The sequence below is a fragment of the Ruditapes philippinarum genome, unplaced genomic scaffold (assembly GCF_026571515.1).
Source record: "Ruditapes philippinarum isolate M1 unplaced genomic scaffold, ASM2657151v2 ctg101_1_1_1_1, whole genome shotgun sequence".
NCBI lineage: Eukaryota > Metazoa > Mollusca > Bivalvia > Venerida > Veneridae > Ruditapes > Ruditapes philippinarum.
In genome coordinates, this window is record NW_026857073.1 from 266,939 (window position 1) to 286,206 (window position 19,268).

The 19,268-nt window shown below is 30.3% G+C and overlaps 1 protein-coding gene across 2 annotated transcripts in view; it reads right to left on the reverse strand.

Annotated features, from left to right (window-relative positions):
• LOC132748674 (kinesin-like protein KIF26B) overlaps positions 1–19,268 on the reverse strand; it is a 252,423-nt gene that overhangs the window by 120,144 nt on the left and 113,011 nt on the right. For both annotated transcript variants that reach the window (XM_060738285.1, XM_060738286.1), the window contains exon 4: positions 4,518–4,777. In XM_060738285.1, the coding sequence (XP_060594268.1) occupies positions 4,518–4,777 (260 nt within the window). The remainder of the gene's footprint in view (positions 1–4,517; positions 4,778–19,268) is intronic.

A 19,268-nucleotide genomic window follows, 5' to 3' on the forward strand; every position in this document is an offset into this window, starting at 1 on the left:
AAGACATCAGCTGTTTTCCAGCTTGAATAGATTATAAATTTATAAACCCAGGTTCTTCCAATGTAATTTTAACTGGAATTTTAGCAAGTACAATTCATGCAAGTATAAGGCTTTAAAATTTTAGCCATCACTTTATTCAACCCCCCCCCCCCCTTCGCTGTTGTTGCTTTTCCCAAAACATAAGTACAGTGTTTGATAACCAGAGTTCTTCTGCAACCATAAAATTTATACATACCTTATATATATATATTTATTTATAATCCTTCCACTATGTTTAATCCCTCGGTAAAGTGTCTCTATATTACTATCAGCGTACAAAATCCATCAGAGTCAAAACTCTTAAGAATAAAAAATCCATGATCATTACTGAAATTATTTCGCGAAATAATAACCAAAAGTGTCTCTTTACCCTTTAATCCATGTTTTCAAATAAAACACACACTTATATCCCGATTGCTGCAGTATCGGAGAAACTAATCCTGGTGTTTTTACACCATATAGAGAACTGCAATACGGCTCTTCCGTCTACCAATTTTAAACCAATACAATAATCGTGCGACCACATAAAGAAATAAACCTCTTTAATACTTGATAAAACCTTGTCAATAATAACGGATATTTTACAATATACCCCACTTGCTTTTCTAACATTACTACATAACTTAATCTTTTCCTCTCTTCTTTTTTTTTGACATTTTATGAATCGAATTAACACTGAATATTTTTCTCTTCAGATAAGTGCCCCCTACTCCACCTTAAGTATTTTAAACATTGCGTTAAAGACGTGCCATGCTTTTGAGTCGAGATGACACATTTGATTCACGTTTTACTAATTAAAATAGAGATTATTATCAGTTTTTTTTTCATATTCACAATACAGTATGGACAATCTTGTTGAAAGAAAGTCTTCTGAATATGTTTTATAACTTGATTTATGATTTTTATCAACCCTACGTCTTGTCTCACAACAAACATTTATAAGTACTTCTATAAGTACGATTTGGATCCATTTCTAGTGCAAGCATGTTTGAAAGATCATTCATCTGTACATTTGGATTCATTCTGACAACATCCAATGACCAGAGGTTTGGTTTGACTTCAATTGTCTCAGTATATTAGAACTCATAATTCGATGACCTATCATTCATTTTCCTATGAAAACATTTTTTCTTTAAATCTACAACTGTCAATTTCAGAGATTTCTTTACTTTGCATGTGACAATATTGAGAATCTTTTTCTCTTTTTTTTAACATTTCATCAAAATATACTCATGCATATTGCAGTTAAATACGTTTTTATGATCATTAGTACTATAAAACAATTTTTTTTTTTGTATTTCAAGTTTTACAACAATCATTTATGAGTTATGGCCCATGTTTCTCCTTTGTATATCTACTCAAACAACCTGATACATGTTCAGATATTATAATTTATTGCCGACAAACTTAATGTCAGATGATATAACGAGACCCTCGCTTTGCACAACCATACGGAAACATGATCATCTTAAACATTGTCAATAATTCATCTTTCAAAACTTGAATACTTGTGGTAAAAAGTTACAAGAAATAATAACAAACAAGAAAACAAGGCTTACAATGGTTGTGTATGTTTGATGAAATAGATATGCAAGACTGGTTGTTTTTTTTATTAACCGAAGGCAGAGTTTGAAGGGGCCACCAGCATTGTATCACACTTTTGAATCAGTGTTCTTTCACAGGAAAATTGTACATCAAAATTCTAAATTTTGCGATTTTTTTCTTTCTTCAAATCTATCCGATATGTAACTAAAACAAAAAAATAAACATACTTGACATATCAATTTGGGTTGGTGGTTTTTTCTTTCTTAAAACTCAGCTTTAGTGTTTGCTATTTTTTCCCAGGCTATTGAACGTAATAGGTAGTAATAATTGGGTTTTTAAAATGTGATGATCAAAATGTTCACATGAATCAAATCATAAATTAGATATGAGATATCATAATAAATTCTCCTAAATATCCCACTCCAAAATCAAAAAGATTCCTATGTTAAAAGTTATCATGATTTTGTCATAGAGCCCTTATAATTATATACGAAGTACATCAAAAAGGTGTGCAATTAATAATAATAACAACTTGTATTGAAGAGTACAAAGCCTTAAAAAAGCAAAAAAATAATTTGCCAATATAAATGCCAAAACTTTATGAAACATCTAAAATGGACATTCTTTAAACAAAAACATCATTATCTGTTTTATACAACAAACTTTTAGATAAAACAAACTGGGAAGGAACAGCTAATATAATCAAAGCACAGAAGGCGCTGAATTTGTTTGGGTCTCAGAATGTAAGAAAGGTGCAGGTTGTGAGATTACATGTTTAGTGCCACCAATGCTTTCCAGCGTTTTAATTGTAGTAAATTGGCTATTAGACTAATTGCAACACTGATATTCAATCCAATGTTTATTTGACTTTAACAATTTAAAAAAATGAGTAACCTTTACTGGGATTTGAACTCCAGACCTCTCGCTTCCTAAGCGAGCCCGAAAACCCTTCAGCCACGGTGAATTTATATGTGAACGGCCTGAAGAAAACCATATTATTCTAAATTAGGGCTTGTAACGACTTTAACTGTTGTTTAACACAGATGTAAATAATCCTGGAGCTTACTATAAGCATGTATATTTATAAAGAATCAAACGGCTGCAAGTTCTGTGGTATTTTCTGATCTTTGCAATCGTACTGTATATCTGTATGCATTTTCCTGTATAAGTTTATTTTTATGTATTATAATTCCTTTTGTAAGGCACCAGAGTTTGATACATCCGTAATTCTGCATAACTAGAGTTGCATCAAAAAATCATTTATGTCCTTTTTTTACGACAGCCACACTTTATCTTTGTATATCATGGCTACTTCCTTAACAAAAACACTTAAAAAAAAGAATTTAACAAAAAAAAAAGTTTTCTCGACTTGGATACGAACTCGAGACCTCTCACTCACGAGGCGAGCGCGTTACCCTTGTACCACGGAAAAGTTATACACAGTGTGTCTGAATAATATCAAATCATTCTAAATTTGGAACTTCCACTGCAGTTCGGGTTTGTAATCCTTATTAATTTCGAGGTATTTTGTTTAGGCTAAACCTGTTGTTTATAATTGAAGTAGATATTTTAGCAAAAATCCTCTCGCCCAAAGGGTCCGGCATGTAGAATCTATATATTCCACTACTCGGTTTGTGTAGTATTCGGTAATCAACATGGCTAAAAATAGTATTTTCATTGATAAAATCATATTCATCCGCGTAATTTGTGATTGTGCATTTATTGACAATTCTATAAGCCAACGCTATTGTTTAACTTTAAATGGGTTGTAATTTGTTGGATACTTGTAACAAAATAAAATATTTCTTTCTTTTAAATCGCTAGTTTTTAGCTGTTTTGAGAACTACTTGTTGTTAGGTTTGTAGTAAACTTCTGTGTCAGAGATTGACGACCCAAACAAATAAAAACAGCACTTAACACGTGGCGGCTTCCATCAAAATCCTGCTGGCGTCCAAAACCAACAACCAGCATCTTCATGGTTCAATAAGAATTATGATAAAAATCTACCTCCTTACTGAAGAGTCATCAAATTCAAAGTAACAAAAAATCTACCTCCTTACTGAAGATTCATTTCAGTTCAAAGAATAAAAAAAAAATTGCTTCCAGAATGAAGAGTTTCAAAGTTCAAAGTGATTTTTATCTATGTTTGAGAGACATGTCGTTTGTTGAAATCATCTGATCAAATAAACCTGGAAAATGCCGTAACATTTTTATCCTAATTAAAAATCTAACACAACTTGTCCCGACCAGGTAAATATCTCAAAGATTACAATCTACAAATTGCGAACAGAAGTTTTTTCTAGATTTTGTGGGTAAATTTTGTAATTCACCAAGTTCCATCTCTTAAAAAACAACATGGAGATAATGGTGCAACTTTGATAAGACCTCAAATAACATGACAAATGTTCTTACAATCTCCTATACTCTCTAAGCACCTGTTTTAAAAGGATTATTAACTTGAACTGGCATCTAGAAGCTGTAACTTTAATTATATTTAAGTACTCATAAAGCATGCTGGATATTAATTAGAGCCAAGATAATCTCACAAATGAGATTCTAGTTAATTAAACCAAGGCTCATATAAAAATGTCAACTTATATAACCATTAAATATATTAAGACCAAAAATCTTCAAAGTATCAAACAGCAAACATGCGTACATTTTTGTAATACCAGTATAGAGCCTAGTCAGAGGTCACAGAGGTGCAAGCTGGCCTCAGGCTCTCCAAGCAAAGATGCCACTTGCATCTGAAGAGGTAAAATGCTTCTACAGACAGGTCAGGAAAATTCAACAGGCCCCCCTTCTCAACCCCACCAGTTGTAATACCTAATGTGTGTGAGATGCACAGATCTCTCATGAATTGAAACAAACTGAATCACACTTTTCTAATATATCTATATACACAAAATTTGATGATCGTTCAAAATTCGTACCTGATATGTGGACCATTGGTTGCACCAATTTTTCTGGGCGATTGTGGTGGAAGATTTACAGATCCTATCAAATTTGGTATATTAGTTGTTGTTGACGACTCACACTGGGCCTGTTGAATACTCTGTACCATACTAACAGCTTCTTGTTTTAACTGGGTCACGTGCGTATCACATACTTCACAGCTTCCTGCACGTGAAAATCTATATCCATTCTCTGGTACTTGTAATTTGTCTTTGAAACTTTCTATAGAGTCAACAGGCTGAAAAAAACAATTAACAACTTTGACAAGTCTGGTAATTTAACAATTCATTTGACAAAAAGAATGTGAGAAAATCTGCAGAAAATTTTGTACCTAATTTTATCATATACCAACCTGACAAAAAAGGGAATTTTTTACTTTGCAAACTGCCTAGACCCATAGTACCCAAAATATAAGTAATGTGCATAATCAGTTCTCTCCAAAAAATTTATTTCAGCAATGGAAGATTTTAAATCAGTTGAAAAATCAAGGGATTTCCAGATCTCATTTCAGCGGTTGACACTTAAGAGTCGGGGCTGATTGGTGGTATATGCCAGTCATAATTCAGAAACTCAACTAATTAATATCATTTATAGCTGCATGGGTTAAAACCCTGTCAGGTACAAGGTGTTGTTTCATTGCGCTCATTGCTCATTACAGGTTGGTTCCCGGAATGGATTCAAAACTGTGTCTATAAGCTTACAGCTTCCTTTACAATCAAATTAAAATAAATTCTGTATCAACTAACTTATAAAAAGCAATAATGAAAAAAAACTGCGTAACAGTAGAATTTACTTTTGAAGAACTTGTTGGTGATCATACAAGTAAATTATAAAATGTTTTCACTACTTGGTGTTTATATAATCTCTGAAAAAGTAGGCATAATCTAATAACTCATGGACTAGGGGAAAAAAACTTTCTCGTTTTCACACTAACTACTGTATTTCTAATACTATTGAAGTCATTTGTAGCCCATTATATTTATGCTATAAATCAAAAACGCTCAGTAAAAATCTATACAAGTGTATCATATTTTAGAGTTAAAAGGAGAAACAATGTTGTTACCCTGTTGAAGTTCAGTCAATCACTGATACATTGATGAAACAAGATCAGCAATAAATCATGTTTTATTTATGAGAAAATAAAGGCCTTAAAACAACTGAAATTTTAAAATAGGTCACTGTTTTCAAGCTGAAGTCTAAAGTGCTTCAAAATGACAGCAAATTTGAGACAAGCTTACACAAAATTTAAAAACAACTCTGACATTCAAAATGACATTGGAGATGATTTGTACTAAAATTGTGATGCTTTTACATAGAAAATACAGATGTTTTTTGTGTTTGTTTTTTTTAATTTAAAATGCAGATGGTTATTCATTGAAAATACAGATGATTTTACATTGAAAATACAGATGGTTTTATATTGAAAATACAGATGGTTTTACATAGAGAAAAAATTACAGATGGTTTTACATTGAAAATACAGATGGTTTTACATTGAAAATACAGAGGCTTTAAATTGAAAATACAGATGGTTCTATATTGAAAATAAGTGCTTTTATATTGCAAATACAGGAGATTTATATTAAAATTAAGGTGGCTTATATTGAAATTTAGGTGTTTTATATTGAAATATTAATATTTGGTAGTTTTTATTATGAAAGAGTTGATGTGTATTATAAAGATAGGTGGTTAGTCAAATGTGAGCTGTTTATACACAAAAAAAGCAGTGCTTTATATGGAGATTGGGCCGACTCAAGATGTTGAACAAATTTTAAACAAATATAAGCATTTCAATTTGTCAATGTTAGCTTTTAGTTTGTACCTGAGTTTGCTATTGGACTTCTGTTCATAAATGACTAGGTCAATACTTATCTAAACTAGATTCTAAACATGTGCTGATCATTGGCAATAATAATTGTTCACTGAACACATAGACAAATAGAAAAAATAGATAAATCATCATATAAATGACTTTAACATTGCTCTATCACACCCCTACTTTACAAACAGAATTCCGGACATTTCATTACATAAGCACCTTTCAATTCCATATTCAGTAGTAATCAGAACTTTGGTTTCCTGTTTAATCAGCAAAAAAGAAAACAAAGGCAATGAAATGACTTGCTCTTTTTACAATTGGAACAATTACTGTCTATAGACATGCGAGAACCAATGCAAAATTGATTAAGTCAACAATTCTACACACATAAGCCATACAAAAGTATTTGATCTTGCTCTGGTGTACCTCACTGGCTTTTGTGTTAGTCCCCACATTAAATTACCTAATGGCTTCTGTCAAACATCTTTTATAGTATGGAAAGAATTTTATCTCACTAAAGTTGATTGATTGGTTAATATTGAATGAGACACTGAAAAACTTTGCATAACTGCACAATCATTAAGCTGTTAAATAAAGTTGACAAGTAAGTATACCTGAGTATAGCTTAACTGTATAACAGCTGTCGAGTTGGCAAGTGGTTAATATACCAAGGTATTGAAAAATAGCTGTTAAGTTGACAGAAGTAAGAGCCAAAGTACAGCATGTTGTAAAATTGGCAAGCTATAATATCCCAAGCATAGTGCTATTGCTTAAAAGCTGTTAAGTTGACAAATAGTTATAACTGAGTATAGCATAACTGTACAACAGCTGTCAAGTTGGCAAGTGGTTATACCTAGTAAGTACTGCAAAATAGCTCTTAAGTTGACAGAAGGTGTTATGTATCACAACTGAACAATGGCTTTTAAATTGTAAAGGTATATATAGGTATTGCCCAATTATAAGTGTACCTATTTTATGTGTATTAGAGGACATAACAGCTGTTAAGTTTATTGTATATCAGAGCATCATAATCACAGGAAAGATGTGAACTGTCAAGTACTTGGTCCCAGCTGATCTCTATTGTTTTTAACCTATGATCTGTTGAATTTCTCTTACAGACTTGTCCAGAATCCATTTTTGGAACTGTCCATTATCAACATGCTGACTTGTCTCTAAAATATCAATTTTGGTTCAAGCAATTTTTAGGTAAAGGATTAAGCTGGCCAAGTACAAGAGCATTACAACTTAACAAATAGCTTGTTAAACCCTTTGATTTTATTATGATTATTGAAAAAAAAAACTACAACTAAATAATCTTCCTGTTTAAATAAAAACAGTGAAAAGTGTTTTGATATCTTAGCTATATAGATATTTCAGATAAATGCTTTGACTAATAAGCAAAATAAAATTTAATGATACCTGAGAAAAGGGCTATCGTGTTTCCAAAATGTAGTATTTATGCGATCAAATTTACATAATTGCATTTTATAGAGATATAACTTTAAGATCCGATACTGATAGCCACTTAAATAATCTGCTATATCAATACAACAGATAGCAATTACGACGTTTTTTTTTTTCATTTAATGAAACGCAAGAGATGAATGGACGCTATTTACAGGAATGTTTACAAATGTGTCATTCTTTTTCTTTAAACGATTTTTTTTTAGATTCCAATTTAATAGCATTTAAATAAATAAATGGAATATTCAATATAACTAAACAAAGCATGTAATTTAATGCTTAATTTAAGGTATCGAATATCAAAAGGAATGTTTGAGAAATTTTTTTATCCATGTCAAAATTACACTTATTTAGACAAATTAATCTATGCTTCATTATTAATTCTGACAAAGAATTTTATAAATGTTGATTAATAATAAATGAAATTATGATAAGTAAAATGAATCATTTCCTATGAATAAAATACTTCTGTGACTTACATTTCATAGTTAATCTTTCTTAATCAGTATTAGCACAGTCATAATCCGCTAAAAATAAATCCAATGTGTTTTTCAATGCATTTTTAAAAAATAATATCCCACACTAGTTTATATCATAATCACACATAATACTGACAGCAGCTTATGATCAAATTTATCCTGAAGTTTTGTGATTCTTGTTACAATAAAAGAGAGTAAATTATTGAATCGCACCTTCTTTTTTTCAAGCAACTCCACCTAATAACCTTGGCTTATCTTTTTAATACATCACCTATCCCTTATCATCAAAAAAAATACAACTCTGAGACTTAGATTAACCAATTGTAACTAGAATTGTAAATCTTAAATTCTAACGCGTATGCTGTTTTTTTTGTCTTTTATTTAAAGGTGTCAAAGAATGTACCAGTTTCAAAAAACAAATCAGCGTTAAATAAACTTTAATCTCTGTATAATGACCACAGCCTGTTCCATGTTGACAAACAACATTAATTCAACAATACCTATATTTCTATTACAGTACAATGTTATTCCAGTAGCAAGCTGTCGTATTTTAAATATTTACATTTCAACTTGTCGAGGACTTCTCTCAAACAGTGTTAATCCTCTTACGTCCACTTAATGTCCACTCCGTCCACTCTTATACCAATGTTTGTCCACTTTTCTCACACTAGTACAGTAATGAAAACTTTCACGGCATAGAATTTATAACTTATCAGATTGGTATGTTAGTACAGTCACCAGATGGGATTACTGTGCTATTATATTAAAACAAATACAGGACATCTTTACTTTAGTCCCTCTGATATCATTAAACCCTTGATGTCTTGTTAACATCACAAAATTGCAAATGACTTTGTAGTTATACATTTTGAACTGCAAATTTTCGCTTTAAACGAATAATAACCTTAAATCCGTTCTGGAAACATAACTGGTTAGCTAAGAGCAAGGCCCGTTCGGCATGGCACATCCTTGCAGTCTGACCAAGATCCATTCTGTTGGCTGTGTAACTTTAGATTTTCATCTTGATATATAACAAAGTCATCTGGACAAGAATTAAAAGTCTAATCAACTCTTTTAAAAGTACTGAAATTTTGCAATTTTGCAACTCATCCTGCTTTCAATGGGGGAGTTTCCCACACTCTACTGATAAGCGGAAGTAGTAAATAAGAGGTATACAAACTACGGTCACTTGATGTAAACACAGAGATTAATAGAAAGTTTCTGAGTATTGTGTCTGGTCAGTTGTTAAATTAAAGAATTAATTAATTACCAAAGGGTTTCAGCAGCAGGAATAAAAGAAGATTTTATTATTTAATATTAAGCTAATCATATTTAACAAATTGAATATATTACATTAAATCTTAAACATATAAACGGCTTTTTTTCAAGTGTACAAGTGTACTATGTAGACTGAATAACAGTATGAAAATGATCTTGGAGAAATAATCAACACTTTCCTGTTAACACTTTTAAAATACAATGCCTTTAAATACATTTTATTTACGTAGAACTAATTAAAGTGAATTATACAATATGTTTGATATAATCTTTTTTTTTTTGGTATATCTGTAAATTTATGATGCTTCAAATAAATATAATCATATAGAGTTTATTGCTTCAAATTTGTTCTTTAGTAAATAAAATGCATCTAGTTACATATTTTTTACAGATTGGAGACGTATGACAGAAATTTAGACTTTAAGGGAGAACCCATTCTGCTACCAGGCCATTAGCTCAGTTTTACATACTTTATTACATGTTCAAAGATCCTGTAACACATTTTTTTCATGGTTTTATTTCATAAATATGATGCTCAAATTAAGATTTGTCAATATTGTAAGGTCCAATAAGAATTATTTATAAAGATATTACCCAATTTAACATTTCATGTAAATAAATGGAGATAATTAGAAATTTATTTTCTATAAATTCTAATTCAATTTTTCCAATAAGAAATGAATGCATGTAATTTATTGATTAAATGTTATGTGCGCAAATATTTGCAGTACACATTTTACATATTCTTCGATGTTTGAAAATTGTTTTATTTGCATAATTATATACATATATAATTTTTTGCAAGTGTGGTATACACACAGTAACAATATCAATCACAAAACATACAGGATCTTTAAAGGCAAGATATACTTGTTTGTGCATTAAAACGTGACATAATCATGATAATGTGTGTCTGAAATAATAAAATTTTCACATTATATATCTGTCTTTATTGTTAATGAGTATCAACTACGTATTGTACGATTCATGACATTCCATTCTAGTATGTATGTCAAATCACTTAAATATTTTCTACAATCAAGCTAGTTTGTCAACAATTTAAAATCATGAAAAAGACGTATAAAATATGTGACCCCTGTTTAATTATAGCTGCAGGAAGTTCTGATTTCAGAATTTTCAATTGCTTTGCAAATCCTATTACCCGTTCAACATGTATCAGTTTTGATGCTATGCACCTGTCTCTGACTACAGGCAACAAGAAAATTACTATTACTATATCAATATAATTTTATATAGTAAACGGGTGCTGGATATTAATTTTGTTCTTGATGATCAATGGGTGATTATTATTATTAATTATTATTACAATTTGATCATTATTGGCATGGCCAATGTGCGTGACCATAACTTCATTTTATTACCATGTACACCCTTCTTTACTGCTACTCTCCATTTATTCTTTAATATTTTATCTTGTGGAAAATGAAACCCTCAAAACCCATTACAAAGTGGAACACAACAATAATTCACCATTTCTAAGACTGTAGTGTTAATCAGTTTACTTGGAAATATAAACTTTAGCTTATTAATAAGATCAGTTGATTACAAACTCTGCTTTTTGGCTTGCAGCCACGGCTGCAAGCCATCTGTTGAAATTCAATGTAAACCAGCTATACACAGAGATAGCAAGCCTCTTATTTGTCAGGGGCGCTGCAGAGATAACTCTGCTGGATTATCTAGAAACTCTCCCATTCGAATATTTCATTTTATTAAAGGATATTCTGTATCAAAAACATAAAATAAAGCAGCAGAAGCTTAATTACAACATTATAGATTATGCAGGTGGGCCTGGCTTGCAAGTGGTGGAATATAGGTCTGATAATGTCACCACATTAGCAACGAAAGGTTTCAGACCTATCAAGAGCTATTTGTCAAGAAGATAAAATAATTTATTTATTTATCTGATCTTAAAATACCTAAAATGTAACAGAGAAAAAAAATGTTTTGCTATGTATTGATTGCTCTCAGTATGTAATTCAAGTATTTAAAGTAAGCTGGCATTGTTTTTTTAAATAAAGTCTTTATTATTATTATTATTATTTTTACATATTTATCAGTTTGTACCACATGTTCAACCAAACAGAATGCACATATGGTAGGTTTTCAGCACCCTCACCAAAAGCTAACAATATGCAGATTTTACTTTTTTTAGGTACTAACTACCGGTAATAAAAACCCTTTTCATGGTATTTTTTTAACTGTTTTATATCTGTCCATCAAAGGTAACATTTTGGGTTGGTCGGAAACTTTAATCAGTTTCTTTACCATAAAAATGCTCTCCTCATATAATCATCTTTTATCTATTTAATCCTGAGCAACATTGCATGCACAACATGACAGTTTGCTAATGTAACAAAGCAGTTTAATCTAGTCAATTTTTTATATTTTTAATTCTTTTCTTCTTATTTAAAGATGAAACAAAATAACCTTGTTTCTATAGCTTAGATAAGGAAAACAAAGATATCTAAAACATTGCATAATCCCTCCACCCTTTTTTACCTTAAATTTTCAAATAAATGTTTCCTTTTTTTTTTTGAGTTTCCTATCATTTCTATTGTATTCTGTGTTAAAATATCTTTGCCATTCCTTCCTTATTTTAAAATTTCATTGATAAATAGAATATTGCTTCAAAGAATCCAAATCCAAATGCCATATAACACTGCACAATCACTGGACTTATGAATTACTAAATCTAAGGGAGGTAATAATCTTTTTCCTATTTAACAAATCTGAAGCAATCAAGGAATTAATAATTTTGTAAATACATATTTTATGGGCATTTATTAGGATAATTACACATGTTCTATATTTTTGTTCTAAAATGTGGGTATAACATTACATAGTGAGGGAAGATAAGAAATTTACATTAATCAAGGCAAATAATGCAAGAACACAATTCAAATTAATTCAGGAATTTAATGCATTACAAATTAAATGCTTACTCATCTAGTAAACACCATGCATTAACACCAGTTTCTGATAAAGCTATAACAACTCTTGAGATAGTGTCTTCAATATTACACGATATCAGCAGAGTCAAATTGACCAAAATCATTAACAAATTGTGAGACTAGGTTAATATGTTAAATAAGATCAGAAAGATGATCATCCAATAATTGTAACTTTTCTTCTGGGCGTTGTGTTTACTATTTTATGTCTAGTGATGTGTACTTTGAACTACAAATTTCATGGATTTTCCAAATGAACATATATACTGAAAATTGAGCAGTCAGCAAAGTCACATGGTTTGTATGTACATAATTAGCCTGGGTTAACATTGATATTGACTTGGATGGTCACATTGGTCTGGAAGTACAAATTGGCCTGACTTGTATATACATATTGGCCTGGATTTTACATATTGGCATGGATTTACATTAGCTTGTATGAATATATTGGCCTAGATTTACATGTTGGCTTGTATGAATATATTGGCCTAGATTTACATGTTGGCTTGTATGAACATTTTGGCCTGGATTTACATTAGCTTGTATGAACATATTGGCCCAGATTAACATATTGGCTTGTATGAACATATTGGCCTAGATTAACATGTTAGCTTGTATTAACATATTGGCCTGGATTTAAATATTGGCTTGTATGATGTATGAACATATTGGCCTAGATTTAAATGTTGGCTTGTATGCATATATTGGTTGGATTTAAATATTGGCTTGTATGTACATATTGGCCTGGATTTGCATATTGACTTGTATGTACATATTGGCCTGAATGTACACTGCCTGCTTCTTCCTATACCACCTGCATAAGATTCTGTAGAACCAGGCCAATATGTACATCTGCCAGCGGGAAAGCATTTCAATATCACTGCAATTGGTCAAAGGTATAATGTACACTTAATGGCACTGACCACGTGTTAGTTATGTACATATAATCACATGCTGATAAGAAAGGTCACCCTGCACTCCTATCTTTAACTTTTAATTCTTTCATTTAAGTAATCAAATGCAAAATTAAGTCCTAGTTTAGTATCAAAATATGATTTATTACAGTCAGTAAGAAATTTTTTTAAAAATCAAAATTTAAATACCACTTTATACACTACTGGATGGTGTCATCAAAATTGAAATACTGCTATCTTCATGTATACACAAATTTTAATACTGCTATATAAACCATTGGATAGCTTAATCAAAATTAAAATACATGTACCACTATGTGTAATATGCTGGCTAAATAAAAATTTAAAACATGACCTTATCTAAAATCTTTGTAAAAAGTCCCAGGTAAAAAATAAGGACACTAAAGTGTAGCATTATTTGATACATACAGCCAGCAACGGTGAACTATTGAACTAATTATTGAAATGTTTTCTCAACATTTAATTAGCAACCTGTCACCAATTAGCCTGGAGTAAACACCAGCTGTATACTAACATAAAATAGGTCATTTTCTTTGAAATGTAATTATATACTAGTAATTATACACATAAAGTAAATAAAGAGTACTTGTTGTATTAAATTATTTTGTAGTAGGTGTGTTTTATGTTTAATTTCTCTCTTTGTCAGGGTAACCTTAACCATTTCAGGCTCACTAATTAGAAAGTCCAACACAAAATATTGGTCCAAATATAGATTTTCTGTATTGGACGGAATTTGAATTTAGACAAAAATTAATTTCAGTTGGGAAAATATACGGAGCCCCTAAGGTGACATTTTCCAGACTTTTTTTCCCGGAACTTAATTCGTTTTTACGAAATAATAATTCGTAATTATGAAATATCAGTTTGTTTTTACGAAATATTAATTCGTTTTTACGAAATATTAATTCCTTATTACGAAATATTAATTCCTTTTTATGAAATAATAATTCGTTTTTACGAAATATTAATTCGTAATTACGAAATATTATTTCGTAAAAACGAAATATTAATTCGTTTTTACGAAATATTATTTTGTTATAACGAAATATTAATTCGTAAAAACGAAATGTTATTTCGTAATTACGAAATAATAATTCGTAAAATACGAAATAATAATTCGTAAAAACAATTTTTTTTCTAGGGTGTAAAAGTGTTTTGGTAATATTTATAAAGAAGGACTTAACACTAAGTTCCTGACTAAATATAAGGCATGTTAAAGCAATATAAATAGTGACTTTTTTCTCCCCAAGTTTTACAACTTAATTAACACTTATGTACACTTAAATTAAAATAATCGGCTGTCAATAGCGTTGCCGCCACAGCCGTGGTTGTACAGCGCTAGGAAAATTTTGTTAAAATGGGGGTCCTGTGCTTCAAATCCATCGTTCTGTCGATGAGTTTTGAAATCAAATATTATGTTTTTTTATGATCACATAACTTTTAAAGAAATATACTTTTTTAAATTGATTAGATGAGTGAAAATCTGGAGCCCTCCCCCTTTTTAGTTTAACTAATGTATATGATAAAAGAAAGTAATAATATAGCATGTTTTTTTTTTTAAAGAAACATGTCAGAAAAGATTAATAACCTCAAAAATTAAAACATTGCTGATGGGAACATGTATTTCACAATGGGGAAAAAGAGTACATATTTCGTAAAAACGAATTATTATTTCGTAATTACGAAATAACATTTCGTTTTTACGAATTAATATTTCGTAATTACGAATTAATATTTCGTAATAACGAATTAATATTTCGTAATTACGAAATAATATTTCGTAAAAACGAATTAATATTTCGTAATTACGAATTAATATTTCGTAAAAAACAAATTAATATTTCGTAATTACAAAATAATATTTCGTAATTACGAAATAATATTTCGTAAATACGAATTAAATGCCGGGGAAAAAGTGTCGAAAATGTCACCTTAGGGGCTCCGTAAAAATAAAACATTGTCACACCAATTTTAAATTTAAATGATTTTAATGTCTCCAGATCACTAAACATTTGTAAGGAAAGCAAATAAACCCTTACAATGGTAAATACCTTAACCGGACTTCATCATTTTTATAGAAAACTTCAAAATATTTACTAACTGAATAGCAAACATTGCTGACCATGATCAGACTGCACAGATTTGCTTGCTAATCGTGGTCTGCACTGCTTGCATGGGTATATTATACTAAGTTGCAAATAGCAACTAAACTGAGGTCAAACGCACTCTAATTAAAAGTATAATTCAGGCTAAGAAGAAACAACGAGGAAGCATACCCATTCCATGCCTTTGTGTTTCTGGCACAAACAAAAATTAAGTAAAAGAAAAACTCAATTCATTTCAAACAGACCTATTTCACAAAAAGAGCATGAAATTTTTTAAATGTAATTTTACATGAACATTTTCCTCAAGGTTGATTTTCTTGAAATGGTTTAGCTCATCTGAAGGTATGCAGCTTTAAGATAAATAAAAAATATTCTTCAAATCAGTATCAACAATCTATGATATCAATCTTTTAGATGAAATAATTTTGTTTTGTATCAGATACAATGTGGCAAGTAGCGGAATATCACAATTGGCTGTTTTATAGCATATCTATACTGTTACATTGGCCATTTGTTTATCTTTAATAATTCTACTGTCAGATGTGTGAGACATGAGTAAATGTACAACCAATGTTTATAATAACTATTGATCAGCTTCACTATAATAATTGAGAGAATTTACTGGAAACATACTGCCTGTTCGGTAATTCTTAGAGGTCCCGATGAAATATGTGTCAGGCTTGTGCTTCTTTAGGAAAAACAGTGCAGTCGATGATAGTCGAGCGTTAACAAGATTAGCTGAGCTTTAATGCTTACTGAACCAAGTTGAGCTTTTAGAGTCATCATATTCTTGTAGTACAGAATCTTCTCAATTTTACTATTAATTAATGTGGGTAACTGAATTGCCCTGTATTACAATTCTATTTCATAATGGCTAGAACTATCCTTTACATTTTAGTTAATTACTATCCTTAACTGTTTATTTTGGAATGGCCAATAAGATGCCCAGATTTCATTTTGTAATTGAAAACTCTTATATCCAGTTCTTTCCCTTTAAATGTTACAGGAAGTCAACCTGGAAAGGCCGGAAAAATTTAAATCGCCATCCAACAGTTAGACTCCATTCGGACTGCATTGTTGTTAATATATGCAAAAGTCAATCACCAAAAAATTTAGTATGGAAAACTAAATTTCTCCCAAAAATGCCTACGGACAGTTACTTTTTTACCCATAAAATTGTAATATTTTCAATAAATTTCAATTATTTGACAAAATCTTTAGTGTGCTAACAATAATTTTTTATGCAAAGTAATTTTCCCTGCTATTCATCTTTTTTTTTTTTTTTTGTACCAGAATCAAAAATAAATTTCATAAAAAAACAGTAGAGAAGAAATTATTTTATAATCTTTTCATTTCCTTTTCATCTCTTTTTGTTCATCAACTTACTTCAACCTAAACCGACTTGTTTGAAATAAATACTAAAATATAAAGAGGATTTTTTAATGAACCATTAAAATATGAATGGAAAATATAATTTTAAATATGTTTCAAGATTTATCACAATATTAACATTATTATCAATACAAAAATAAAAGAAAGAAACATTTTCAAACACCATTTATTTTGCAATAAAACCAATTTTTGATAATATATGGACCATAATTTAAGTAAATGTTTAAGTTTAAATTCATACCAGGTTTTTATATCTTTTAATTGACACGTATAAATCACATTTTGTTAACTGTTATCAGTTAGATACAGTAGCAAATAGCATTTTGACAGTGTGAATGAACCCTTTGGAAAATATACCCAAACCAAACATGTTTTGTGATGAATTACAACTCAACTATCTGATATCTTACGGAAGAAAAATGACATATCGTACCTCCTTTATGAAGAGCCATATTAAATTCATGTGTCAGGCTCGCAGCTTTTGAAAATTGAAATTAACTTTGTCACCGTAATGAGGTCGAGAAATGAAAGGCGAACAAAGTGTGCCATTGTTAACGATATTTCATGGATTACTATAAAGATTTCATGTTTACGGGGTTCCTTTTACGCGGAACAGATTTCACACTGAGGCGAAAAAGTGTCAAAACATTTTTTATAAAGATTTTTATAAAAGATTATCTTATTAATGATGCAAAAAATTAAAATGAATTATAAAACATTATGTAAGTTTTATACAGTTTTTGCAGAGCCAAAGAAAAAATAATCTGTACCTATCGTACACAAGATCAATGTTTACAAACTCAAAAAATCTTCAACAAATTCTTTAGTGATGTTTAAGCTAAATTTATAGTTCAAGGATAAGAACAGACTGTGTATAGAACCTAAGTGAAGTTCATTGACCATTTAAAGATTTAATTCTAAAATTATCCGTGCAAGAGTTATATATCTTGGCCTCCAAGCATCTGGGATCTGCTGATGCTGCAATTAACAAATGTAAACATAGAACTGTAGGACTTCTTCGTATAAAAATAAAAGTAACAAGGGCAACAACTCTTGAATCTTGTATTTTTTTTGAAGGACTGTTTTGTATAATAGTAAATGTTACAATGGCAACAACTCTTGTTTCTTATATTTTTTAAGGAACTGCTTTGTATAAAGTTACAAGGGCAACAACTCTTGAATTTGTTTAAAGAATGGAATGATATTTTGATGGGCCTTACTACCTTAATAATTACAATAACCTTTTCTAACATAGTATGTCTGGTGGTTTTTTGAAGCCAAATGTTTGACAGTCTATCTGTATTTACAGAGATAAATTTTAAAACAATTAGACTTTGACAGTTCTAATAGGACTTAAACGCTAACTGAAAAAGGAAAACATAAAATCATTTGAATCTTGCTTGTAAACCCCTTTACCTCACAAGCAAGATTCAAATGATTTTAACATATTTTTCAAGCTACAAGATTTGGGTAAGAGGATTCTGATCAAAAAAGACAAAAAAGCTGACAAAATGTTTAATTACCTCCCTTAAATTATAGGGCCTCTGTCATATTAATTTTGGTCAGATTAATAAGCATTGTACATTTTGGTAAAAGAACATATGCCAACAATGATTACAATCATGTTTTATCATTTTGGACATCTTAATGTTATGATTATTGACAATTTGACAAGAACTACTTTTTTCTTAAGCTGCACTTTTTTTTTACTTTAAATAATTCATACGCATTAAAGATCAATTAATGTATTAAGTCCAGACATTAATAATCAAAGAGAGTGAGTTCTCAAAAGAATACAAGCTTATAGAGGAAATAATACAAATATTCTCATCAAATTAAAAACAAAATCCTTTAATGGCATAAGTCCAAGCTTCCGGTTATAAAAAATTGACGTACTTAAAAATACCGAAGTGTTTCAATTATGTCTCAATGGTTTCCCATCCCCCCTCTTTTCCCATTACATTCAGAATAAAAGCTTGTACTAGAACAGTAGCGAAATTAGCAGTTTCGAACAAAGACTCTGTCAGAAAGTGGGAGTGGATTTCGTAATGGTGCGGCAGAAGAAATTGGACCCTGAGGCGTACATACACATGTCAGAGCGAATCATGTGACACTTTCACCAACGATTCAAATTACAATATTGGATCAAGATTTCTTTTATAATTATGTCGAAAATAAACGATTCTTTTTTTAACTTGACTGCTGACCACAAAATTTCTTTATTTCATAGTAAATTAGGGCGTTGTTACTGGATCGAATAGTTTGCTTAAAAGGACATAAAAATGGTA